Source organism: Phaenicophaeus curvirostris, chromosome 8 (assembly GCF_032191515.1).
Source record: "Phaenicophaeus curvirostris isolate KB17595 chromosome 8, BPBGC_Pcur_1.0, whole genome shotgun sequence".
Taxonomy (NCBI): Eukaryota; Metazoa; Chordata; class Aves; order Cuculiformes; family Cuculidae; genus Phaenicophaeus; species Phaenicophaeus curvirostris.
This window is the reverse complement of record NC_091399.1, coordinates 11,641,966-11,667,867: the sequence shown is the minus strand read 5'-3', so window position 1 is coordinate 11,667,867 and position 25,902 is coordinate 11,641,966. Positions and strand designations below refer to the sequence as shown.

The 25,902-nt window shown below is 40.8% G+C and overlaps 1 protein-coding gene across 2 annotated transcripts in view; it reads left to right on the top strand.

Moving 5' to 3' along the window:
• ATF6 (activating transcription factor 6) overlaps positions 1-25,902 on the top strand; it is an 82,994-nt gene that overhangs the window by 3,327 nt on the left and 53,765 nt on the right. For both annotated transcript variants that reach the window (XM_069862462.1, XM_069862463.1), the window contains exons 6-13: positions 90-296; positions 2,612-2,832; positions 9,258-9,443; positions 9,873-9,964; positions 17,379-17,522; positions 19,282-19,401; positions 20,312-20,414; positions 21,542-21,606. In XM_069862462.1, the coding sequence (XP_069718563.1) occupies positions 90-296; positions 2,612-2,832; positions 9,258-9,443; positions 9,873-9,964; positions 17,379-17,522; positions 19,282-19,401; positions 20,312-20,414; positions 21,542-21,606 (1,138 nt within the window). The remainder of the gene's footprint in view (positions 1-89; positions 297-2,611; positions 2,833-9,257; positions 9,444-9,872; positions 9,965-17,378; positions 17,523-19,281; positions 19,402-20,311; positions 20,415-21,541; positions 21,607-25,902) is intronic.

The window sequence follows — 25,902 nt, the reverse complement described above, 5'->3', positions numbered from 1 at the left end:
AAAACCCCCAATATCATACCATGTTATTACTGCTTGAATTCTGTATTTTGTATCTTCTGGTCCAATTCAGACTCCTTTTCCTTTCCTAGCAAATAATTCTGCAAGGACCTTGAAGAGATGTGGTCAGACAGCATCTAGGCCTTCGATACAACCCAAACCCCTTTTGCCTGCTGTACTCGAGTCTCAGGCTAATGTTGGTATCCCAGCTAAAACCATCATTATTCAGACTCTTCCCACACTTGTGCCACTGCCAAAGCATCAGCCGGTTGTTAACATCCAGCCAGCACCCGCTAAAGGTAGGTGAATCTTCTTGACTGGGCCAGATCTTGGGGGTGAATGCTATATCTGTTTGAGATAATTGCTAGAATGAAGTTAGCTTTGACAGATGAAGCTGGAAGGGTAAGAAAATAAAGAGGGGTCCTCCATGCTTTGCTGAAAAGCTTTAGGCTGAAAATATAGCCTTATTCCTCTCTTATATAGTTGTATAAGAAAAAGAACTTACGTGGGTGTGGTGTGGAATGGAAGACAGTACAGCCAAAGACACTATACAGAGCACTAGTAGTTGTGGAAAGATCAAACTGCTGGTTTGGAAGGATCTGTAGGGACCCTTTGCTCCACTTGTAATGACAAGTGGTGCATAAGGTGATGACAGTGCTGTTGTAACCAAAGGAATATCCAGCAGAATCAGTTAGGATAACTTAAATGAAGCTTGAAAGCTTGTAAGGAGTGATAAAAGCTCTTTTTTTTATGGCTTTTCATCTCTCTAAACACCATAAAGTAGGATGTTGTGAAATCAGCTAGAAGAGCCTTGTCAGAGGTTAGAGTAGTCACCTACAGCTGCAAGCTGATGTTAACAAGAAGCAAGTGATTACCTGTCCATGGTAATTCTTCGTTCCTCCTGTTGCCCTGCAACAGATTTTTTTAAGTAATCTGGGCCTTCATTCCTGAATCCCAAGCATTCTTATACTCTTCAGCTGGTCAGCAGGGACATTACTTTTATTGCTGAAATTGCCAGTGCAGTTACTTGTTTCTGCCAGTTGATGGCTGCAGACTCTTGCGGGTGACTGCACAGGCACTGAGGTGTGGAAGAAAAAGGAGTCGAATATAAGGGCACATATCTAGAAATTATTGCAATAGTGAAAAAAAAATCTGCATTACTTATTGCTTTTCAATCCAGAGTTAAGCCAAAGCTGGAGATACTGACTTGTTACAACGTGCCTAAGGTTATTGGGCTGCTTAAAACATAGGTCAACACAGTCAGCATGACCTAATTCTTATTCCTTCTGGTGTTCCAACTGATAAAATATCATCTGGAATAAGGAATGTCAGGGATATGGACTTTTTGGATGGAATATAGTATGGTGAAAATCAGCTTCTCCTTTTCCCTGAAGAAAAGTCAGAAGCGTAGTTTCAGTGAAGCACTATAGAGTAAATACTTTTGGAAAACTATGGCCGTGCAATGTATTTACTTTAACTGATGGTGTGTTTAAAAATTCTTTAGTGCCACTTCCATAAACAAACCCATAAGAATTTTTTTGTTAATAAAAATCCCCTGCACATGACAAATTGGTGCTACCAGTTTGAAATGTGCTTTTGTTTCCAAAAGAGCATGAGGAATGATATTTTTACAGTCCCTTTCATGAAAGCTTAAAGGAAAAAAGTGTCATCACATACTTTATGCATTAAAAAAACCTGTTGAAAGCGATCAAATTCACCATTTGAGGTTCTTTAAAATGGGTAGTACTAACTTATGATGTCTTCAAGATTATACCTTATACATAAAAGATCTTGACACTAGGTAAATTACTTCATTTTCCACCTTCCAGAAGTTTGGGTGAATGCTGTAATGCATTGTTGGAATGCTCAGCTGGAACATGCTGATTCTGAAAGCTGGCGAGGTCATCCTGTTACAACGGATTAGAGATGTTCGTGTGTTTTCAGACAACAAAATATTACTCAAGCATCTGTTTGAGTTAAATACAGTTGTTGGACTGAAATTTGTTGCAAGTGAGCAGTTTTAATTCCATTTCAAACTGTTGACATTACCTCATTTTTTTTCCTGTTGCTTTTCTTTAAGCTCTGTTCAGCTTGTGCGTGAAATATCTTGCATGAGATTTTTTTTTCAAAATCATTGGTCTCCTCTTAGTGTGAATTGAGGCTTTAACTTATGTTTTGAAAGTATAACTTGCATTGTTCTTTCTCATTCATTATCTTTATGCTGTTTCTGAATTGATTTGTATAGTATAAGTCACTTCTATGTGGTAAGTTTTTCTGTTGAATACAATAATAAAATCGGAATGGACAAAAGGGAGAAGGGGGATTGAGGTTAGCTGGCTAAGTTCTTTGAAAAAGTTGCTCTAAGTGCATCAAGTGCTAGCAATACTGAAATGTGACATGTTTCCAACAAGTGTCACCTTATTAAATTTCAAGAGCCTTTGGGAGAGGGCTTGTTTTGTTGGATTCCTTTAATGTATGTAGTTCTAGTTTGCAGGAAGGATTAAGAGCCCTGCAGAATTTTGAGCTATTTTTCTTTTCTTTTATTCCTGTCCTGTGGAATATATTAATGTGAAAAAATTGATGCTGAGCGTTCCTGTTTGTTCTTGTGTTCTAGGTCAGTCTGTTGTGCTCCCCCAGCCCACTGTGGTACAGCTCCAGTCTTCTGGGGTTCTACCTGCATCCCAGCCAGTCGTTGCCGTCACTGGAGGGACAACACAGCTTCATAATAATATGGTGAATGCATTGTCTCCAGCCTCTGGAAATGGCTCAACAAGTAGCAAAATACCAGTAACTAAGCCCTTGCTTCAAGGTGCCACACCAGCAATGGGGCTGGACGTAAGTTCTAACTGTGTGATGATAGCTGATAAACAAAGCTTGGAAACAGTTTTCAGTTACATGCAGGTAGAATATAATGGGAAAACAAGGTCACTTTAGAGTCTGAGGAAGACAGAGCTGTAGTTGGGCTCATCTAATAGGATTTCTAACAGTAAATCAGGAATTCAGCAGCTTGGCAGAGCTTGCTATCTGCTGGCCTGCCTGGAGTTGCAGATCAAGTATGAAAATGTTGTGGCAGAAGGCAGTGCTGATATATATATATAGGGTTTTTTTTCCTTGTCTTCTCAGCTGCAAGTTCTCAATGGCTAAAACTCACATACAAGAGACTTCTTATATCTAACTTTTGCATTAGTGCTAAACCATTTCTCTGATCTGTAGAAAAAAAACACTCCTTTGGAAGTAAATGAATTGAAAATGTCAGCAGTAGGCTTGATTCTTCTTCCATCCCTTTTATCTCCCCAGATTTTACTCCTGATTTTTAGAAACTTCAGCTATTGAGTTTCATGTGATCCTGATCTCTTTAGGTTCCCTTTTCACAGAATCACTAGATTGGAAAAGACCCACAGGATTATCGAGTCCAAACATTCCTATCAGTCACTAAACCATGCCCCTCAGCACCTCGTCCACCTGTCTTTTAAATATCTCCAGGGATGGTGACTCAACCACCTCCCTGGGCAGCTTGTTCCGGTGCCAAATGACCCTTTCTGTGAAAAATCTTTTCCTGATGTCAAGCCTGAACCTCCCCTGATGGAGCTTGAGGCCATTCCGTCTCGCCCTGTCACTTGGGAGAAGAGGCCAGCTCCCTCCTCTACAGCCTCCTTTCAGGGAGTTATAGAGAGCAATAAGTTCTCCCCTCGGCCTTCTCCTCTCTAGGCTAAACAACCCCAGCTCCCTCAGCCACTCCTCATAAGATTTGTTCTCTAGTCCCTTCACCAGCTTCGTTGCTTTTCTCTGGACTTGCTTTAGAGCCTCAACATCCTTCTTGTGGTGAGGGGCCCAGAACTGAACAAGGATTCAAGGAGTGGTCTCACCAGTGCCGAGTACAGAGGGAGAATAACCTCCCTGGACCTGCTGGTCACATCATTTCTCATACAAGCCAAGATGCCATTGGCCACCTGGGCACACTGCTGGCTCATGTTCAGTCCCTATCAACCAGCACCTCCAGGTCTTTCTCCTCCAGGCAGCTTCCTAGTCACTCTTCTCCTAGTCTCTAGCTGCACAGGGTTGTTGTGCCCCAAGTGCAGGACCTGGCACTTGGCCTTGTTAATCCTCATGCCATTGGACTCTGCCCAGCGGTCCAGCCTGTTCAGATCCCTTTGGAGCCTCCCTACCCTCCAGCAGATCAACACTTCCACCCAGCTTAGTGTCATCCGTAAACTTGCTAAGGGTGCACTCAATGCCTTCATCCAGGTCATTGATAAAGACATTGAACAGGGCTGGACCCAGCACTGAGCCCTGGGGAACCCCACTTGTCACTGGCCTCCAGCTGGATTTCACACCATTTCCCACCACTCTCTGGGCCCGGCCATCCAACCAGTTTTCCACCCAGGAGAGTGTGCGCCTGTCCAGGCCAGAGGCTGACAGTTTCTCAAGCAGAACACTGTGAGAAACTGTCTCAAAGGCTTTGCTGAAGTCCAGGAAGACCACATCCACAGCCTTTCCCTCATCCAGCAGCCGAGTCACTTTGTCATAGAAGGAGATCAGGTTAGTTTGGCAAGACCTGCCTTTTGTGAACCTGTGTTGACTGGGCCTGATCACTTGATTCTTTTGCCTGTGCTTCATGATAGCACTCAAGATCACCTGTTCCATGACTTTTGATTGTATACTGAATGAGTAGATAAGGGTTAAGCTCTCAACAGGCAGTAGGTGCAAACTGGAATAGCTTTTGATGTGTGGGACTTTTGCTCCCCGCTTCAGCTTTGACAGCTTAACTAGCTAGCAAGCTGGGTATAAACTTGATTTAGTTCGCAGTAGTTTGGAGCTTCTTTGTTTGCATTTTGTTGTCCAAAGGAAGTTATGGTTGTGGAAAGTACCAAAGCTTCCTCTCTATAGCTTTTAATCTCTCAGGGTGTCATTCTCCAGAGTAGTATTCTGAGAATATTCCTATTGTATTTCTCAGCATGAGATAGAAAACATTGTCCCTTCACCTGAAATTTTACAGTGTAGTGACTTGTTATTAGCAGCACAGGACAATCCCTCAAAGGCATGTGCCTTCTGGCCTCTTTAGAGGGATATTGTACAGTTTCCTAGTGCCTGATAGTTGCCACTTGTGCTTAATGCTAAATTTTCCTCACTATTTGTATTTGTGTGTGGGCTGCATTTTTTAAAAGAAAAATTATTTGCTATGAGTAATTCAGCAGCCAGAGCGCAATGGAAACCTAGCCGTGAATTTGCAAGATGCTAACAGTCTCATTTTTAAATGATAGTTGCCTGCCATGCATTGCCAAACTGAAGAGACCTATCCGCAGTCATTAGATTTGTGACTCCTTGTAATCAGGACTAGCGTGACACCATAGTCTGAATATAAGGTTTAATTGACAAATCTCCCTTATTTTCCTCACATTTCCTATCATGTCAGGAAGTTAACGTATACATCAGTGAGAGTATTCAAATGTGTAGCTGGGGTAATGAATAGCTGTTTGTTTTGAACAATGGTTGGGTGCATAATTCCATCTGTAGCTTTTTCAGGGAGGCAGTTGAGTTGGTATCTGCCTAAACACCACGTGTCTTACCTGTGATTATTGAAACATGAAAAAAACAGTTGCAACTGCTCTTTGGCACATGCTGTGAAATAGCACTTTGGAAAAGAACAAATGTTTTGGTATACAGCTGGCGCCAGCAGGGTTAAAACATTGTGTCACTGTCGTATGTGGGGCTCAAAGCTGCACAGATGTACCTGCCATTTGAGCTCTGTAACATGTTTATGTTTGCTAATCTGAAGAGATAGAGAAAAAGAAACACTGCAGGACTTTCTTTTGAGCTTAGGAGGGATAAACTGTTAGCTTAACACTCTGCCCTTCCAATGGTTTACACTGAGATTGGCTTGCAGCAAGCTATACATGTGGGACCCCTACATTGTGCACGTTTACACAGCTTGCTGGCTGTGAGGAAGTTGCCAGGCTTTCAATATGGCCACTCTTCGCTAGGAAACCGGTGAAGAACTTTTTCATTGGGAAACTGGACAAAAGAAATGCTGCCTAAACAAACCACTCTTTCAGTTGAAAGAAAGAGGCCCTTAGCTAAAAAACCAGATGAACTTTCCTATTACAATGAAATTATATGAAAATGTAAATGGTAGATGTGCGAGGGAATCTAGTTTAGCTTTGTCCCTATAGGCCCTTGAAGATGCATCTTCGAAGACAGCGGCTTTCATAAGCTGAGGTAAGAAGCTGGCCAATGTAAAGTTGGTATGGTTTGCACTTTCAGCTGTTTGACTTACCCAGAGTGTGAACAAAAACTCTGCCGTGAGAGACACATTCTTACCGCCTCGCACTAGAAATAACAGCTTGCCTTGGAGTGGAGGTTTAATTTTGTTCCGAACCGAGTTTGTTTTGGGAGACTGAGTCGAGGTAGCAGTATTTATTTGTCAAGTGCATGACTCTGTGAAGACTCTGAAGATAGATGGCAATCTGAATCTGTTTAGTACTGTTTGAAGGAAGGTTTTGTAATGAATGTTTCGCTTCTCCATACTACAACATCTTGTGTGTGTTAGTGGTGGTGTGGCTTTTAAAGTTGGAAAGCAAAAGTTGCATCACTGGTTAATGTTTGATTTTAACGCCAGCGTGTTTCCTTTATGGGTCTGTTTCCTGAGAACTAGAAGTTGCTGTCTGAAATGGTAAATTAATACAATTCAACCTACAAAGAGGGAGGCTGCAAATGAAGCTAGCAGAGGTGCTTGCTACATTTAATCTTTGTTCAGCACTTGTGCAAAGCAATGTTGCTTAAGCAGTCTGACATTATAAATTAGTTCCCCTCTCTCTTCTGATTATTGAAATGCTCAAGCAAGGGACATGTTTGTCTTGATGCCAAGCCAGCTATGTAATGCTTAGTGCCATACTGCTTCCAGATTTAAGCGTTGTTGCACTATTTCATGCACACAACTCTTCCCATTTCCTGTGTCAGTTGTGGGTTATTCCCCAAGAAAAGCCAGGGAAGTGCTGGAGAGTTGACTAAGGACACTAAGGTGTTTTAGGGACTGTCAACTAAAACAAAATAACTCAAGGACATGAATATGGTTTTATTTAAGCAAGCTTAAGAAATGAGTGGAAGTGAAACTGGTGTGGCATAGACTGAAATGCAATTATTGCAGAGCGTACCTTGAATTGGACAGGGGAGAGTTGCTGTTACTAACAGCTTTTGGGGAGCCCTGAGTAAAACAGGTCAGCCTAGTTAAATACCATATGAAACATAGCTGGTGGTATCTGAAAGAGCGATAGATGTACCTTGGGATGTACTTTTAGTGTACGAACACTGTGCTGGTGTTTTAACTCCACGTTTTCTCCAGGGAAGCAGGTAGATTTGCCAGAGGTGCCAGATACTTAGTTGAAAGCTATCCTGTGGCAAATAATCCTGACCTGGTCTGCAAACAAAAATGGATGTAAACAATTTGGTCTTTTATGTTTAACTTCATGATACAAAACCTCTTTTTAAAAAGAGGAACGTAACTACTTGTTTGGAATATTGCACAACTTGAAACAAAGCTGCTGTATGAGCTCATGCCTTATTATTCTATCTCTGGACAACTGAAGGGATCCTGGACCCAAATTGGTGTGCGCTGTACACTGCAGTCCTTGGCTAGCCTGAGTCTTTTTTTTTTTTCTTTTTTTTTCCAAAAATTCTGTATGTCTGTAGAATTTTTCTTATGTCCAGTATTATAGTACTTAAAAAGCTTTGACCTGAATTTGTTGTTAATGAAAATATCTTAAAATTTTTTTGTTTTCCACTGTCTCCTAAAGAGAGAAACTGGAGTAAGTACGAACAGCTTCACTTTCACAGACTTCTGTTGGTGGCAGCTGACTAGACGTATAATAAATCATCTTTATATCAAGCAATTAGGTGAACATGGATTCAGCCCAAAACATGAATATGCTGTAACCGGTTTCCTTAGTCTTTGTCACCAGACAGCAGTATCATGAAAAGTAACTTCAAACAGCTTGTAGGAAATTTTTCTTTGCAAACACCAGAGCCCTAGAGCAACATATTGTCTGTCAGTAAGTGTGCACAGGGAGAGAGCCAGAAAGTTCTTTATAAACAGGCAGACCTTAATGGGAGCACACTATCTGTGTTTGTTAATGTTACTACTCTGTAACTTGTTTATTTTTTTTCCTAGACTGATACTTATAGAATAGTTCTCATGTTCTTCCTTTAGCTTTCATGATCTATTAGGTACAGGTTACTCCAGTACATGTGTTGGTAGATGCTGGAGGATATTCAGATCTGTGTGAGATAACAGCATGCGTTTCTCTTTCAGTGTAAACGTCATTATGGTGCATCCTGTTGTAGCCTTATAATGTGGTGGAAGTCTTCTGTTTTCAATAAATATAGAGTTGCTGTTGCTAATCTGTGAGGAAAGGGAAATCAACAGAGTAGTGTGTAAACTTGAAAGTTTTGTATAGCTTTGCAGTATTGATTATCATTATTGTCAGCAACAAGATGCTTTCAGTCTAGGTCATCCCATTCAGTGTAAACCACAAAATGATAAATGATGATAGACTATTTCTGCTTGGGAAACAAAGCAGAGTCAAGACTGTTCAAGAATGAGGGGAGTTAATTTGATCTGTCCTTGTGTGGTCTTGCAGACTGAATACATTTGAGTACATTTTCTGGTTTAGCTTTATCTGGAAGGAATCCACTTTGTGTGCTCTCTCAGTAACTGTTCTGTGATGTGCCACACTCCTGATCTGAATTAAAATAGATGCGCTGAGAGTCTGCATTTAAAGTGTGGTATAAGTGCTTGATACATACAGAATGTGCAATCTGAGGTCAGCAACAGCATTCAAAATCTAAAAAACTTATAGCGGAGCTGGAAAAGTTAAGACTGATTGGAGCCTTTAAAATCATGCAAGTGAAGGTGACAGACTTTCTTGACACCTGGCAGACCTCTAGATATGTATTTTCTGTCTTTTTGATTTGATTTATCAAGTTAAACTACTGCTTGAATATACATTATATCTTCTCCATGTAGGAGAAGTTTAAGAATGTAGTAGAAAACAGAGGCAGAGCAGGACCTGTTTTTTCATTATCCATGTGCCATAACTCTTGGAGATGTGTTCCTAGTTGCCTCTGTGCTGAATGTTTCACTTCATTTGAAGCAGAGTGCAAGAAGTTATTCATGAAGACTTTTGAAAAAGTAGTGGAGCAGAAATTATGCATGAAATAGGGGCACTCTTTACACGCGGATCAATACAAGCCTTTGTATTTTCTAGGTCAATGTCTTGAGAAGACAGCAGCGCATGATCAAAAACAGGGAGTCAGCTTTTCAGTCACGGAAGAAAAAGAAAGAATACATGTTGGGACTGGAGGCAAGGCTGGAGGCAGCCTTATTGGAGAACGAGAAACTCAAGAAAGAAAACAGAACGTTGAAGAGGCAGCTGGATGAAGTAGTGTTAGAGGTAAGAGTTTGTGAAGATGATCTGACTTTATATGAAGTCAGTTGCTCAGGTGGAAGACATTTGAACAGAACCATAGAAATGTTGACTGGAAGACCTTTGGGGTTTTCTAGCCCAGCCTCCCACTCTGAGGAGGACTTCTACGAACTCTAGGTCAAGACAGACAGCTGTTGCATTGCCTTGTTGACTCTTAATTCCTTATTTCATAGTACTTCTGAAGATTTGACTGAGTGGATAGGCTGGGTAGAAGCTAAATATAATGAACAAATAAAAGGGGTTTATTTTTAAGTACTCCTGGCTTGTAGTCATACATAATTAGGCAAATGTAAATCTGAAAAGCGAACATAATTTGATGTATTCAGCTTCTGAAATGCCTTTGCATGTCTGTGCTCCTTTTTTATTTCATGTCTTCCCTGTTTTTTTCCTGTCTAGAACCAGAAGCTCAAAGTATCATCTCCAAAGAGAAGGACCTTGTGTGTGATGGTGATAGTGGCTTTCATAATGTTGAATTATGGTCCATTGGGGTAAGCTACCTAGGATTCCTCTTTGCATAACAGTGTGCTGTCCTGCGATTTTTGGTTTGAATCTTCAATGCAATCACTGCTGTGTTTTAAAGTCAGCTTGGAACATGACTTCCATCCTTCTGTTTCTTCCTGCACGAAAGGAGACTCCTTTGTGGAATGGTTCCTTTTGAAATCCTTCTGGCAACAAGAGCTAAGTCTTGTCTTTTTAATTTCTCTTGGCTTGGCTCTTTGTTAGTGCAGTGTACAGCAGTTCTTCTGCTCTGGTTACCCCTGAAAAAATAAGAGCTGTGTTGAGAACTCTTAGAGAAGAAGTCATAGAGCTTGAGAGCTCATCTGCTTGTCTGAACCCATGCTAATCTCAATAGCTGTGAGTTTAAGCCGCTTCTAGTACCCAGTGCAAGAAACACCACTCTTCGTTCCAGTGCTTTGCAATCTTGTCCGTTAGATGTATCTTGCTGCAGTCTTCCTTGTTACAATGTAAGCCCTGTATTACTTGACTCCCAGGTCTGATGAAAAGGTTATTCCCTCTCCCTGTTTGGTTGAAGTGGTAGTTTGAACTGTATTGGTGGGGCACAGGAACCAGAGAGCTTTACTTCCCAGACACCATATACAGAAATCTGTGGAAGAGAAGAGAGTAAAAAGGGACACATCTTGCTTATACCTGTCTATTTAACTTGGCTTTGGAACATAAAGACGTTTTATGTGATGCTGTTCACTTTTCAAAAAGGGAAGATATTTCAGGAGATTCCCAGTCAGCAATGTCCCAATTTGTCCTCAAAACCCCAGTGAAAGTAAAGGAATGGGATGGGATAAGTCTGGAAGAAGACTTTGTTTCTGACTATGATAAACTTTTACAGTGTTGTTGTTTGTATTTTTAATAATATTAGAAAGTTTGCAAAGCTGAAATTACTTTTGAAGTATTTGCAGTAAGTGCAAATATTGTTTATCTCATGCAGTGAAATACAGCTGATAATTTTACTTTGATGTAGTTTACTTTAAGTTAGACCATTCATTAGTGCATTTAGGATTTGTGTTGGGATTCTTGACTATTGGGCAGAAAAATCAACTTCCAAGTGCTAAGTGACTAATTTGTACATCCTGTCTCCATTTGTAAACATTACCACTCATTTGAGAGACACTTGGTGAGAACTAATAGAACCAGTGATCTTTCTGAAGATGGGAGAAATTTTAATTGCTGCCACATTACAGTGAGCAGTTGGAATGCATGAAGCTCTTGTTAGTTTTGAGAGGCTTGGGAAGTCTTTTACTACAGTGCTCTAAAGTTCTTGTGTCAGCTTCTTTACTGCTAGGAATGAGTAAGGGGTTGAGCTTGACAGCAAGAAACTGCTGTCAAAGTAAACTGAAAGGCCAGTTTATGTTTGTATCTTTACAATAATCAGTAACTATACAAGTGTGACAGAGTTAGCTTTCTGGCCTGATTTGTTGTTTAGTAAAATAAAGCAAAAATTCTTGGGTGTCTGGTTGAGCATGCCAATGTAACTGTCATGCCTGAACTGCGTGGTCTGCATCAGTACTGGACTTAGGCAGTGAGGAGGAATGTGATGGCAAATTTGCAGGGAATTTCGCCTTTTTTTTTTTTCTTCCTTGCAGAATAAATGCTTGCACTGCAATTAAACTAGACTGTGTTGAGGTGGCATGAATGTTGATTGTGCAATACCCTTTGGAAGGCCCAGAATGTGGGATATACAAACTGTCACCTAAGATTTCACTCCTTCCTTTTATAGAGGTGTCACTGAATTATAGTGCCACAAATGTAGTTGTCATGGTTGCTGTTCTGCTTAGTCCTTAATGACAGAAGTTTCCAGTACACTTTCAGTTCCTGCAACTTCTTACCTAAATAAGTAAATTTTTGTTATAATATGCATGCAGGCTTATAGTTCAGCAAAAGTATTTTTTTCCCCAAACGCAACCATTTGTGGGATATCTAATTTCTATGCAGTGGTCAACTGGTCATAAATCTGATTTGAAACTTTGTGAAAATGTTTGCCATTTCTTTTACATAGGAAATTATTTCACTTGCACACTTGTATGGAGGTATGACAGCATTCAGGCACATGGTGTTTTGGTTCAAATGTCTTCATAGTGAATATTTTATTGTTTAATGAACCATTGCAAAGAGAGAGTGACCTCCCAGCAAAAAAAGACGTGGAATTTTCGCCCCCTAAATTCTGTAGCAAACAGAAATTCCCGTAGCTGGCTTTACTGTAAGATGCTTCTCACTTCCTTAATTGTAAGTGATAGAATACTTTGAAGGCTAGAGATAAGCAGAAGAACAGATATATAGGCTTTTTCTTTAGCTGCCTGTTTCCATCGAATTGGAGAAGGCATGGAAGCAGTAGAGCGGTTTGGGGACAGGGATGTGAAGCTGAAGGACAGGCAGTCCTACAAACTCTCCATGGCCTGCAGCAGGTTGGTGGAGATGCAGTGCAGGGCTTTTGGGCATTCGGCATCCTACAAAAACACATCTAGACAGTTGACTCTGTGGTTAGTTTTATATTTTCTTCTGCATTAGTGGGTAAGCATTGTACTAGCACTGCCTCATACATAATCTTGTTTATTGGTCTTAAGTCTTGTAGACCATGTATGTAAGTGGCAAGATGTTTGTGGTGCTTTGTGGAGGACTGAGCCTGTGCCCTTCTGCTGTTTTAATATTATGAGAAGCAGTCCAGGATGTGGCAGCTCTTGGCAAACGAGTCTAGGTGATAACATTATTCTGCAGAGAGATTTTTTTTCATGCTGACAAATACAATCTGTGTGTGGGTAATCTGTGATGTTGAACATGGGAGTAGGGGCGTGAGGATGGAAGTCTGGTAGGGAATCTGGTATTGACCCCAGAAATGTATTTGTAAATATTGGAGGGATCTCAGTATGGTCTGGATCTCACCACCATGCTGCTCTAGGAGGTAGGCTTAGTTGTGAGATTGGGCAGTGTTGTGGCATGTTTGAAAAGACACCAACAATCCTCCTGAGTAATATGCATTAAGGTGACTAAGCTTAGGCTGTAAAAACTTACAAATAGCTGTATATAGTTTTCTAAGCAAAAATAAATGCTCTGGGTGTTGATACTTGCTTCCTTCCTTTCTTTTCTAATAGCTTTCTGAAAAATAAATTGTCTCTTAAAGAAAGCACAACACAAGACAAAAAAGATATCCTTCTAGTTTCAATTGATTTCTTCAGAGAAAGAGGCTGGACTAGCTTTGCACTTGCAGAGGGTAGCTCTGGAGCAACCTAGCAGGAGAAGGTAGTGCGTTGCTGTCATCAGGTATAGGGAATGAGAAATACTTTACAGAGAGTGTTTGGCACTGTGACAGCTTTGTCTGAAATCAGTTAGGAAGAAGACAAGGTCCTCTGTTGTTGTCTCCTTGCAATGTGAGCTTTAGCCTGTTGGAAACATCCTAGCTCGTTGTCAGAGATGGTACTGTCTCCAGAAAACTTTGTTATGATATCACTCTTGGCCTTTGTGTGCAAATTACTGTACAACTTAAATGTCAGTATTCAAAACTTGAAGTGCATGGAGTTTGTTCAGCCAGAAGTACGAAAGAAATTTAGTTTGGGCTCCTGGCAAGAATTGCTATCACACTTATCAGGCTGACATCCAAACCAAAGAAGTAAAAATACAGCTAAAATATCAGGTGCTGTTGAATGCCTGGAGAAAACATGACAGGGGTGTTGCTTTTCTTTCCCTCCTATAATCAAATTTATCTACACTTCTGAACAAACATCTGCATGAACTATTTAGCAGTTCTTTCTTTTTTCCCTTGGATCTGATTTTGCATCTTAAACAAGCCAAGGGTTCAGCCAGCTTGGACACGGTGTTTGCCTGTGTGAAAACACTTTAATGCTGGCAGTTTCTGGGACATCCAAGTGCAGGCTGCCAAACCTTGCTAAATACCCCAGGTATGTAAGTGTGGCCAAATGGAAAAGTTTCCAGCTTTTAAGTGGTCATCTTGTCCAGTAAAGCCATTTCTCACCTTTAGTCTTTTTTGACGTTTAATGTAGGGCAGTAACTCAATTCCTGCAAGTAGTAGGACTTGCTTAGGGCAGATATGCCGAAGTGCTTGCTCTTTTCTAAGTTCTCATCTTGTAGCCCAGCAGAATGAAAGACTTGTCCATGTCTTTGCTATCTATCATGTTAAAACTGTTCTTTTTTAAGCAACTATTGCGATCTTAGCTGAAAACAGTATTTTTCAGAAGCCTTTTTGCCTCTGAATGGGATCACATACCTTTCTTTTTCACTGGTTTTAGTCTCTTCAACCTGATGGTTTTAGTCTCTTCAACCTCATGGTTTTAGCCTCTTCAACCTGATGATTTTAAATGTTCGATATTGAATTCATCTTCAGTGTTAAGTTGTTGGGAACTGGTCTGTAGAGCCTTCCTGTTCTAGCTTGTATTATTGCTACTCTGCCTAGATCAGTATGCCTCATGTGGGCAGGTGTTCCCAGGTGTAGCTCTGCAGGAGAGATCCATCCTTTGCCTCAGCTGCTAAGGGTGTTCTGTGGTCCTAAGTTATGCTATTGCCCCCCATCTCAATTTAAGACGTCAAAGGAGGAATATTTTTGGTATTTTATGTTGTACCCTCATGTATGCACTTGGCAAGGAAAGGTCTTTGAGAATGAGAAGTCAGAGGATATTGACCATTACCTACATGTCCTCTCCTATCTGTTACCTGAAGATGGAGCCCTACTTACAAACTCCACAAATGACCTCTTATGAGAGAAAGAGAGGGGAAGAAATGATTCAACAGAACAACATCATCTTCTATTGAGATGGGGAGAAAAAACTAACAGAACTCCCTGAGTAACTAGAAGATGGGAGCAGAGCAGTATTTCAGCTGGTGGGGCTTTTCCTTACCCCAAATGAAAGTTCTTTTGATTTTGGGTCAAAAACAAAGGTAAAGGTTTGCCATAAACCAAAGGAGTGAGGAAAGGGAATTTATTTTATTTTTTAGATATATTTGAAACTTTGAGAAGGAAGCTATTGATCATCTCCAAGATCCCAAAAAAAGTAAGTGGGAAAGAGGAGGCAAATGTAGCCCATGTACCTTAAGGCAGGAATTGCTGCTAGCCCTGCCTCAGAGGAATCATTTTGTGGAAAATAACAATACTGGTAAAGGAAGGGGCATTGCAATAAATACCACTACATTTTGTTCTCAAGTTGGTGCCCATGTTCTCAGAAGTGGGAGCCGTGGTGTTTGCCATCCTTACTGGCATAAATACTCTGTTCACCTCCTGCTTTGTCTTTTGCTGCTGAAGATATCTTCTTTCAGTTTGAAACATCTCATACTTTGCTGCCAAAAGTGAAATTTTAATTTTGATGAAATGATTAAGATCTTTTTAAGCATGAGAAGAGTAAAAATATTTACTCTTTATTAAAGCTGATATAATAAAATAAGATGTTTGTGATTTGGAGTGGCTGTACAGCTAAAACTAAATTACAAAACCTGAAGATTAGCTCTGATTGCAGAGCGGTGCTTATCTTTATCCTTGATGGACCTGGTTTGGATTTCTCTACTTTTGTTTAGAGTCATCTGAAGTAGTATGTTGTTGCATGTGGCGCTTCATCGCAAACTAGTCACCTCACCAAGCTGTAACCTGAAATAACAAGAATCACCTTTGCAGAGCAAGGCAAATGGGAAGGAAGAACCATCATGGAAAATGCAGATTTGTTATGATTCTACTGGTTAGCTTTAACTAAAAATTACATGGATAGCTTCTCTGATTCAGTGAACCTTTGAATAGGAAAATTTGAATAGGAAGGGGGAGAAGCAGGACAGGATAAAATGCCAACGCTTTGGATGGCTGATACACTTCAGGCTGTGGAGAAGTGGTTTGCAGGACAGTTACGACTTTCAGACCTTCTGATGGATGTTCTTGATTTCATTAATAAATTCCATACTTCTAGCTTTCGTGGCTTCAAATTAGATAAAGTAAGGACATTTCACAGATGAGTGACTTCCAACAGGAACATGTGGCATTCCTTGAAGTATTAGCCTTAGTTTTGAGCTCTGGTTCTGGGCTTGAGATTCTCTTACCAGTGCCAATGCTTTCATTGGAAGAGAAGAAACATGATGTCATAAAATACAGTAGGTAGCGCGCATTGTTTCAGTGAAATTGGATAGCCTGATGTTGCCTGGTCTATGAGTCTGAGGCTGTTGAATTAACCATCCAGCTTTCTATGCTATGCAGTAGGAGCAGCGAGACATTTGGGTGCTAGTGTCTATACACAGTAAGGAAACTTTAAGTACTTTTCTGCCCACTGTCACTATTGAAAACAGAGCTTGTAGCATTTCTGCTGCCCTGGTTCTGTGTTGCTGCCTGGAAACATGAAGGAGAGGAGGCCATCCAAGCAACATCAGCCTGAATCTGGAATTGCCTGGCTCCAGCAGTTCTACAGAGCATGACACAATTACTCACAGGGAGACCTGGGTTACTGCTAACAGGAGTGCGTATGTATTGGCAAAAGAGAGAGGATTGCTAGGCAACTATGTCTGTGTGCCTTCTGCTTAGTTGTGGAGTATTTAGTCTGCCCTGCTTGATAATTCTTGCCTTTCTCTGTTATTAACATTAGTATTAGTTGCTTGTGGTGCAGTGTAACAAACAGGAAAATGAGACCTGCAGAGTTCATGATCTACTAGTCAGGAGAGGCGAGGCATGAGTTAAAATGTACTCTGAGGGCAGTGATCAAGATGCATAGCAAAGATATCATTGGCATGTTGGGATCTTGTCTTTTGTATTTTTCCTGTGTTGCTGCAGTTGATGCTCTGCTGTTGTCAGCTGAGAAGGTTAGAACTTGATTTTTGTAAATATAAATAAATCAGGTTTGTTGAAGAGTGAAGCTAGCCTCTGGAGAGGATACCTTGAAGTGTTTCTTTTGTACTTCCAGGATTTCTCAATTGTAAATTGCCATTCTGAACTAGAATGCGGTTGATTTTGTATAGCAGTCTTTTCACTGGTTTTCCAGGTTACGTGTGACATGCCAATACCTTGCTTTGCATGGAAAGCAGCACAGATGTACCCACATTGCATGGCTGGCTGGCTGAGCAGCTGCCAGGGGAAGATTCCTCTATCAGTGCAAGCGCAGACTGGAATGGCAGGGTAGTTGGGACCATGTCCTGCTGCTACTATGTAGATGGGATTGTCAGCCCTGTCAATGTTTCTAAATCCGATTAGAATCGAACATACATATGTTTTTGTACATTTTTGTTAGATGCCTGGCATAATATTCCAGGCACAATATTTGGTAGGTATGTTTTCCTTATATATTGTATTCCAACTATGACATGAACCTTACCCTTGTGATATAGCAGCAGCCAGAAAGTTATACACCTACATATTTAACATCTTACAGTAAAGTGCCTTGCAGACCATTTATATATGGCTGTTATGTTTTCCAGTGTATTTGAAAAAGATCCCAATGAAGTTGATTCTACTGCAAGCGTCAGCCACCGGACCAGAAATCTTCTGGAGTTCTCAGCTAGCAAGGAATCCAGCACAGCTCAGAAAGTACCTGGTGTTGTCATTCCTGAAAAGAATAATAGGTGAGATGAGAATCTTTAACACATTTTCATTGGCAGAGGGCAATGGTGCTTTTAGACCTCACTGCCCTTTTTGCTGACCTTTTTGGTCAGTGTTATTGCTGCTTTTATAGAGCAACGCTTACAAGCACAGTGTTTTGAAAGCTGATCATTTTGCTTTGTTATTCAACCAAGTTTACCAAGTTGCTTTTCAAATGAATATGATGTTTTATCCCCAGAATTGCCCAATACTTAAAGCTTCAGAAGGGTACACATGGCTAGTTTTGTCGTCTTGTATGGTGTTAAGGAGAGTGTGGTGAAACTGAGCATATAAACATATTTCTAGGAGATTTTCATGACCTTCAGTTCTTCATCTGTTTTGATTTTTTTTTTTTCCCGTGATCTTTATTTTAGTTTGCATAGTTATAGTATTTGTCATGTTATCTCTCTCTTCTTTATTTTTAAGCTGGAGTATTTATTTTCAAAGAGAAGACCAGGGACGTTCATGATTAGGAGCTCTGAGCTCAGCACTGTATTTTTTTAGAAATCTCTCTCCATCCTTATGCTTACCCACTACTTATCTAGTTGCTTTCAAGCTTCTAGATCTGTAGCATTCAGTGCATAAGTGAACATATAATTGTCTCCAGATTGAAGTCTGGCTAATCCAGCTCATTTATTCCCCTTACAAGATTTATTTATTTATTCCCTTACAAGCTTGTCCATTTCCAGTGTAGAGTTTTGGCTGGTTGAACAAAGCCAGGCACAGATGTGCAGAAAGCCCTAATGTATTTTGCCATGCAGAAAGAAGGCAATAAATAAAGAACAGTTTAAGGTTGTAACAACGGTGAGGTCTTTGTGTGCTATGTGGCACCTTTCAGACCATGACTTTTGCCATGTAGTAATAGGGTGGTCCTCTTAAGAGGATATTCTAGTGCCTGTACCTCCTCCTTTTCTTTTATTCTTTCTCCTTGGTTTTCAGCAAGCAGTGAGATCTTTGCTGCATATTCTCCTTTATCAGTTCTAGGTACAATAAACAGGAGTGGCAGGCGTGAAGATGGAGGGAAAGCTGGGAAAGGAAGGGGAATGTGAGACATTGAGGTTTAGGTACTAAAGGTCTCTGTCAAAACTAATAGGACTGAGGCTGTTACCCTATCAAGAGAGGAACTTACCAGAAGTGTTTGGAGATTAGTAAACATCTGAGGAGGTATGGATAACCATGAGAAATGAATATTAGCATTTACTTTGTTGCTGGGAGTGCTGTGGATTTTTGTGTTGAAATACAATTTTTTCACTTTTTATCAAAGCCAAGCTAAATTCTGGAAACTGTCAGAGATGTAAATCATCTCCGCTCACTTGTGATATGGTTTGTGGCTGCTCCATTGTCATATAGCTAATGGTCTTTACTTCTAAATAGTTTTAATGGCTAATAAATTTATTATTTCTGTAGCAAATCTTGCATGACTCTGGAATGAAAGAAAGTTGCCTTTGCAAATGTCTCATAGTTTACATCTTGTGAGGAATATTTTACAGGCTTTGTTTTCTTTCTATATCTGGCCTATTTGGGAAGAGATCCAACATCTGCCCACGCTCAGCTGTCTGTTAGGTGGTGTTAGACCCCTTTGGGGAATCAACTGAGCACATTGGATATTTGATAGAAACCTTTATTGAGTAGTTGTAACCTTTGTGTGTTTGCCAATGGTTGTGCTTATTCTGTGGATTTGATTAAAGGTTCATTAAAAGGTATTTTAAGGGATTTCTTGATGTCATCTTTTTTTTCATCCAGATATGATCATTCTGTATCTGATAACAAAGCACTGATGATAGTCACAGAAGAACCACTGTTATATATTTCACCACCACCCCCGCCTTGTCAGCCCCTGATCAACCGGACAGAGTCACTCAGGTGAGCAAACAACTTTATCTGAGCATTTAAGCTTTTATGAAGTGTCCAAATATGAATTGTGTGTTGGGTGAGTGTTACTGGACAGTCAGGTCTGGGTGATGTTATTGTCCACTTGTAGCGTTCTTCCAGTGTGTCACTTGTGGCTCTGTCTGCACTGTTCAGTTTCTGCTGCAATGGAAACCAGAGATTGACTTAGATCTTTGTCTTCTTTTGATGTTTTTAGTAATGATTTTCACTCAGTTTTCACACTAGTAATTTAGCAATAACTGAATAACAATTTTCTAATTGCTTGAAGGTTTTTTCATGACTCGAAAGAGAAATCATTTCATATGTAGAAATAAAATAAGGAAATCAAATCCAGATAAGAGCCTGTTCCATCTGAAGTATGTAAAAGATGGTCTCCTACTGTTGAGTTTCTGCTACAAGTAGCCTTACCTAATGTTGCAAATTTGCTTTGCTAAGTGTTAGAAAATACCTAGCTCCACTTTTTCTGAAGATATGAGTGTATCGCTAATCTTATCTCCATTCTGCTTTGTCTGTTCTTTCTCAAATCTATTTGCTATATGTTAGTCGTCTTAATCAATATTTTGTCTTGAATTGATCAACTTTTGATTTCAAATTTCAATAGTCCTTCTAGTAATTTCAGAATTACTGTTCATTGAGCAAAAGAAAGTACTGTCTGCTTTATATTGAAACGTCCATGATCCAAATAATTTATAATTTTTCCTCACAAATTCCCTCATAGATTTAATCTTACAGTAATATTTTCTTACTCTACTACTTTTTTACTCATAACTTATTTTAGTAACAATCTGCAGTGTCTCTATAGTAGCTAGTTAAACTGCTTTCTAAATTAAAATGTGCAGCCATTGTTCTTTGAAACATCTGTTAATGCTGTGGGTTTTTCTAGGCTGAATCATGAACTTCGAGGATGGGTTCATAGACATGAAGTTGAACGAACGAGGTCTAGAAGGTTATCAAATACCCAACAGCAGAAAGCACGGGTTATGCAGGTAGGCAGGTTTATGCTGCTAAGTCCATAGAATGAGAAGATAATTTCAGACAACATAACAAAATATGCTCTTACTTGTCTGCACTTGTCATTATAGACAAAAGTGGCAGTGGTGCCTGTAATTAGGGTACCTAACGCTTCCCTTCTTGAATTGCTAGGTGTAGTTAATTATTATGTTCTCGAAGTGCTTCCATTCCTGCTCTTGGTTTCAAGATAAAGAGTTGTAATTTTTTTAGCAGTCGTCAGTATGCATTCAGTGTTTTCTGAAATGCCTTTAAAGACTTCTCTAAGCTTGTGTAAGAATAAGGATAAACAGTTGACTAATGGAGAGAAATGTAATGTACAGCATATTCATCTGGCTTATGGACAAGGGCTGATGGGTTTTGTTTAAATATTTCTACTTTGGTTTTTCATATTTTTGATAGATACATTTTCGGTAAAACTACAGAATTATGAGATTTGTTCTCATACTTCTCATTTTTTTTAAATCCCTTTCATTTATATGGCATACCAATAGAGATGATGAAATTAAGACCATGAATTTTTGGAGTGTTTTATTTGATTAAGTTTTTGATTAAGAAACAGCCTTAAAAGAAATTTGACTTAACAATGTGGGAACTAACACACTATCCTAGAGAAAAATTATCAAATACTAAACTTAAGATTCATCCCACTGGTGTCCAAAGGAGAATGGTAGAACATTTGAGCAGGGTGCTTCTAGTGTTTCAAAATACCAGGAGTGTTGTTGTGGGTAGTATATTTTGACAGTAGTGCAAAGTGGGTATGACTTCAGAAGAATTCTGCAAAACTGACATCACTGAGTAAATTTTGCACATGGATGACAAGTATGAGTGTGGCGATAGCATACCTTCTTTGTCTCTCAAATTTGGCTGTATTTCAAAAAGCTTGAGTTTTTGTGTTTCCAACTTAAATGGTGGACATTTTCCCAATGGTGAAACATGAACAACTGAAATGTGTATCTGTTGCTCAGGGCACTGATTAATCTTTGCAACCTTTTAAACATTCACTTTCTGGTTTAGATGTGCATCATGTTTTATGTAGTGCTAAACCAAGGAAATGGTTATTGTTTTTGCTTTGTGTCATCTTTTTGCTTTCCTCCTATTTCAGAGCGCCCTCAGTGAGAAGACGGATTCTCAGCTAATGGCCATGCCTTACACAGACACCAGCCTCAGGTAAGGGAGAACAACCGGTTTGTTATTGCTTTCTACTTAATCTAGTTTTTTACAAACATCTGCTAGAAAATGGCAGCTTTCTCCTTTTTGTCAGGATTCTTAAGCCAAGTGCTCACTACATTTATTGGCCCCCATACGCAGAAAATCAGGCAGGGAAGGGAACAGAGCAGCATGGCTGAGTCGAGACCTGCTGGTTAAACTAAAGAAGAGGGAACTGCACAGGCAGTGCAAGCAGAGCCAAGGAACCTGGGAAGTGTATAGGGATGCTGCCCAGTTGTGCAGGGATGCGGTCAGGAAGGCCAAGGTGCAACTGGAGACAAACTGGCAGCGGAAGTGAAGACTAACAAGAAGGGCTTCTACAGGTATGTCAATCTGAAGAGGAAGGTTAAAGAGAACGTACCCCCACTGATGGTTGGGAATGGTGACCTCATATCAACAGATGAGGAAAAGGCTGAGGTACTTAACTTTTTTGCCTCAGTCTTCACTGATAACCACTCTCATCACACCTCCTGGGTCATGGGACAGCAAGGTGGTGACCAGCGGGGTAAACCCCCTCCCACAATAGAGGAGGATCAGGTTTGTGACCACTTAAGGAATCTGAACATTTATAAGTCTATGGGACCTGATGAGATGCATCCCAGAATCCTGAGGAAATTGGCCGATGTCATTGCCAAGCCATTCTCCATGATATTTGAAAAGTCATGGCAATAAGAAGTCCCTGGTGACTGGAAGAAGGGTAATATCGTGCCCATTTTTAAAAGGAGTAGAAAAGATGACCCTGGGAACTACCAACCTGTCAGCCTCACCTCTGTGCCTGGGAAGATTGTGGGAGAGATCTTCCTAGAAGACATGCAAAGGACACGGAGGACATGGAGGTGATTAATGGCAGCCAGCACAGCTTCACCAAGGGCAGAAACTGTATGACCAACCTAGTGGCTTTCTGTGATGGAATAACTGCAGCAGTGGATGTGGGTAAACCAACAGATGTGATCTATCTGGACTTCCGTAAAGCCTTTGACACGGTCCCTGACAGCATCCTTCTCTCTAAATTGGAGAGAGATGAATTTGATGGATGGTCTATTTGGTGGGTAAGAAACTGGTTGAATGGTCTTATTCAAGAGTAGTGGTCGATGGCTCAAAGTCCAGATGGAGATCCGTGACAAGTGGTGTCCCTCAGGGCTCCATACTGGGACCAGTGCTGCTTAATATCTTCATCAATGATATTGACAGTGAGATCAAGTGCAACCTCAGCAAGTTTGTAGATGACACCAAGCTGAGCAGTACAGTTGCCACACCAAAAGGACAGGATATCATCCAAAGGGACCTGGACAGGCTGGAGAAGTGGGCCTCTGAGAACCTCATTAGGTTCAACAAGGCCAAGTACAAAGTCCTACACCTGGGTCAGGGCAATCCCCAATTTCAGTACATGATGGGGGATGACATGATTGAAATCTGCCCTCCAGGGAAGGACTTGGAAGTGCTGGTCGATGAGAAGCTCGACGTGAGCCAGAAATGTGTGCTTGCAGCCCAGAAGGCCAACCATATCCTGGACTGCATCAAAAGAAGCGTGGCCAGCAGGTTGAGGGAGGTGATTCTGCCCCTCTATTCCCCTCTTGTGAGACTTCATCTGCAGTGTTGTGTCCATTTCTGGAATCCTCAACATTACAAGGATATGGAACTGTTGGAACAGATCCAGAGGAGGACTACAAAGATGATCCGAGGGCTGGAGCACCTTCCATGTGAGGACAGGCTGAGAGAGTTGGGTTTGTTTAGCCTGGAGAAGAGAAGGCTCCAAGGAGACCTTATAGCAACCTTCCAGTATCTAAAACGGCCCTACGAGAAAGTTGTGGAGGTACTGTTTACAAAGGCTTGTAGTGATAGGATGAGAGGGAATGGGTATAAACTGGAGAGGGGCAAATTTAGGCTTGAAGAATTTCTTCAACATGAGAGTAGTGAGGCAGTGGAACAGGTTGCCCAGGGGAGTTGTGGCTGCCCCATCCCTGGAGGTTTTCAAGGCCAGGTTGGATGGGGCCTTGGGCAGTCTGATCTAGTGGGAGGTTTCCATGCCCATGGCAGGGGGGTTGGAACTACATGATCGTTAAGGTCCCTTCCAACTCAAACTATTCTACGATTCTATGATTTCTGTCCATTAGCAAATAACTGCTTCCAATGATTCAAACTACATTTAAAGAAATGCCTGTATCGCAGATCTGTTCTTCTGGGGACTTTCTACCAATGAGCCTTAAGAAAACCTTTACTTCGCTCTGCAGAGCCCCTTCCTAAACAGATTTAAATCTTTAGGGAATAAAAAAGGGGGAATTATCTTTGGAATATCTGGGGGAACATCAGTAGTTCATAAGAAGGTTTCAAAGAGTCTGGTAAAAGAAAGGAAGATTTTTGTTACTGTGTTTGAGACTAGAGTCATTATAGCTATTACCAAAATATTTTAACAAAGCATCTTATTCGCATTGTTTGTCTTCATCTCCAGAGTTTCCTTAATGATTAGAACATAATAACCCAGAATTTCCAGATTCTTCCTGCCTCTCCATCACATATATCCTACCCTGTCCTCTTCCCTGAGTACAGGAAGAACTGGAGATAAGTGTAAGGAAACAAAAATTCTCTCTTCTGAATTCTCTGTGACACCTTTTCAAAGGTTCTCTGCTTTGAAGTGACAAGAGTAGCAAGCAGAATGAAATGTAAAGTAAACTTTTTGCTGAGAAAAACACCTCAAAGTTTGCTGTTGAAAGCAAGGCAGCTGTGACTCTCCTATTTGCATTGCCATTTTGAAAGCATGATCAGCCTAGGAGAAAATAGCAGGCAAATGTTATGGAAACCAGGCTGCCAAAATCTGGTATGTCTTGACTAATGAAAAAAAGAAAAAGCTTTTTTAGCTCTATGGGCGGATGAAGGCTATCTGTTTTAAGTGAAGGCTGGGTGGCAAGCCTCATGCCATAAGGCAGTTTAGTATTCATGCCTGCGTTACTCTTCAAAAAAAAAAAAAGAAGAGGTCTGGACTATTAGAAGTGGTCTGCAATATCATGCAGCTCTGTATGGAATAATCTGCTGTGCTCAGAAGAGTCACAGCAGCGGCATGCTGTGTCTGTCCTGGAACTGCTAAGAACATAGAACAGATTTCCAATTCCTCCCAGAGCCATCAGCTATTAGGCACTCCATGAAATCATAGAATCACAGGGTAGTTTAGGTTGTAAAGAACCTCTGGAGATCTCTAGTCCAACCTCCTACTCAAAGAAGGTTAGGTGTTAGATTTACTCTGTGCCTCTATCAGGAAAGACTGTCTCCCTTTGTAACCCCCATTAGGAAGCTGAGGATTGCAGTAGAAATACCTTCAGCCTCCTCTTCTCCAGGCTGAACTAGCCCAATTCTCTCTGTCTCCCATCTCTCTTTGTACATCGTGTGCTCCAGGACCTGACTGTAATGAAGCCCAGTACTCAGTTGCTCCCAAGATGCCCTGCTGGCTTGCTTTCAGCATGCCTGCCCAGCACCTCAGCCCGGTTCTGCAGCTGATTGAGAAGGAAGAAAGGTGCTGTTTGTTCAGTTTTGTCATTGATGCTATCCCTGTGGCATTGCCTGTGGGGAACTGTTAATGAACTAGCATTGATTCTACAAATGGGTAAAATCAAAAACTAAAACACTTTTTGGTTTTCTGATCGTAGAATCACCAGGTTGGGAAAGACCCACGGGATCATTGAGTCCAACCATTCCAGTCAATCACTAACCCATGCCCCTCAGCACCTCATCCACCTGTCCCTTAAACACCTCCAGGGAAGGTGACTCAACCACCTCCCTAGGCAGCCTGTTCCAGTGCCCAATGACCCTTTACTTGATGTAAATGTTCATAGGTGGCCCTGAAGCTTTTATTAATGATTCAAGTGCCTTTTTATGGAGTACACAGTCAAGGCTTTTAATTCTTAATACTAGTGCTGTGACTGGAAATTGGGTGACCTTTACCCACTAGAACACTCTTGTTGGTGACCCGAGTCCATGAACAGGAGAACGTCAGCAGGATCTAGATTTATCTTTGTAGCACTGGTGATACCAACATTGTGGCATTGGTCTTGGAGTCCAGAAGAAAATTGATCAATTAGGAAGTATTGCAGTGAGGTCAAAGCAGAAAAAAAAGATCAAAATCAAGATGATTTCAAAGAAAACCATTAACTCCCCAGCTCTTTTCAGTCTTTTTAGCTTCCTTCAGAGGTAATTTTGATGAAGGTTTCTGCAGGTGTGCATTTAGGGCTCTGAATATCAAACTGGGACTCTGCAATTATTTTTGTT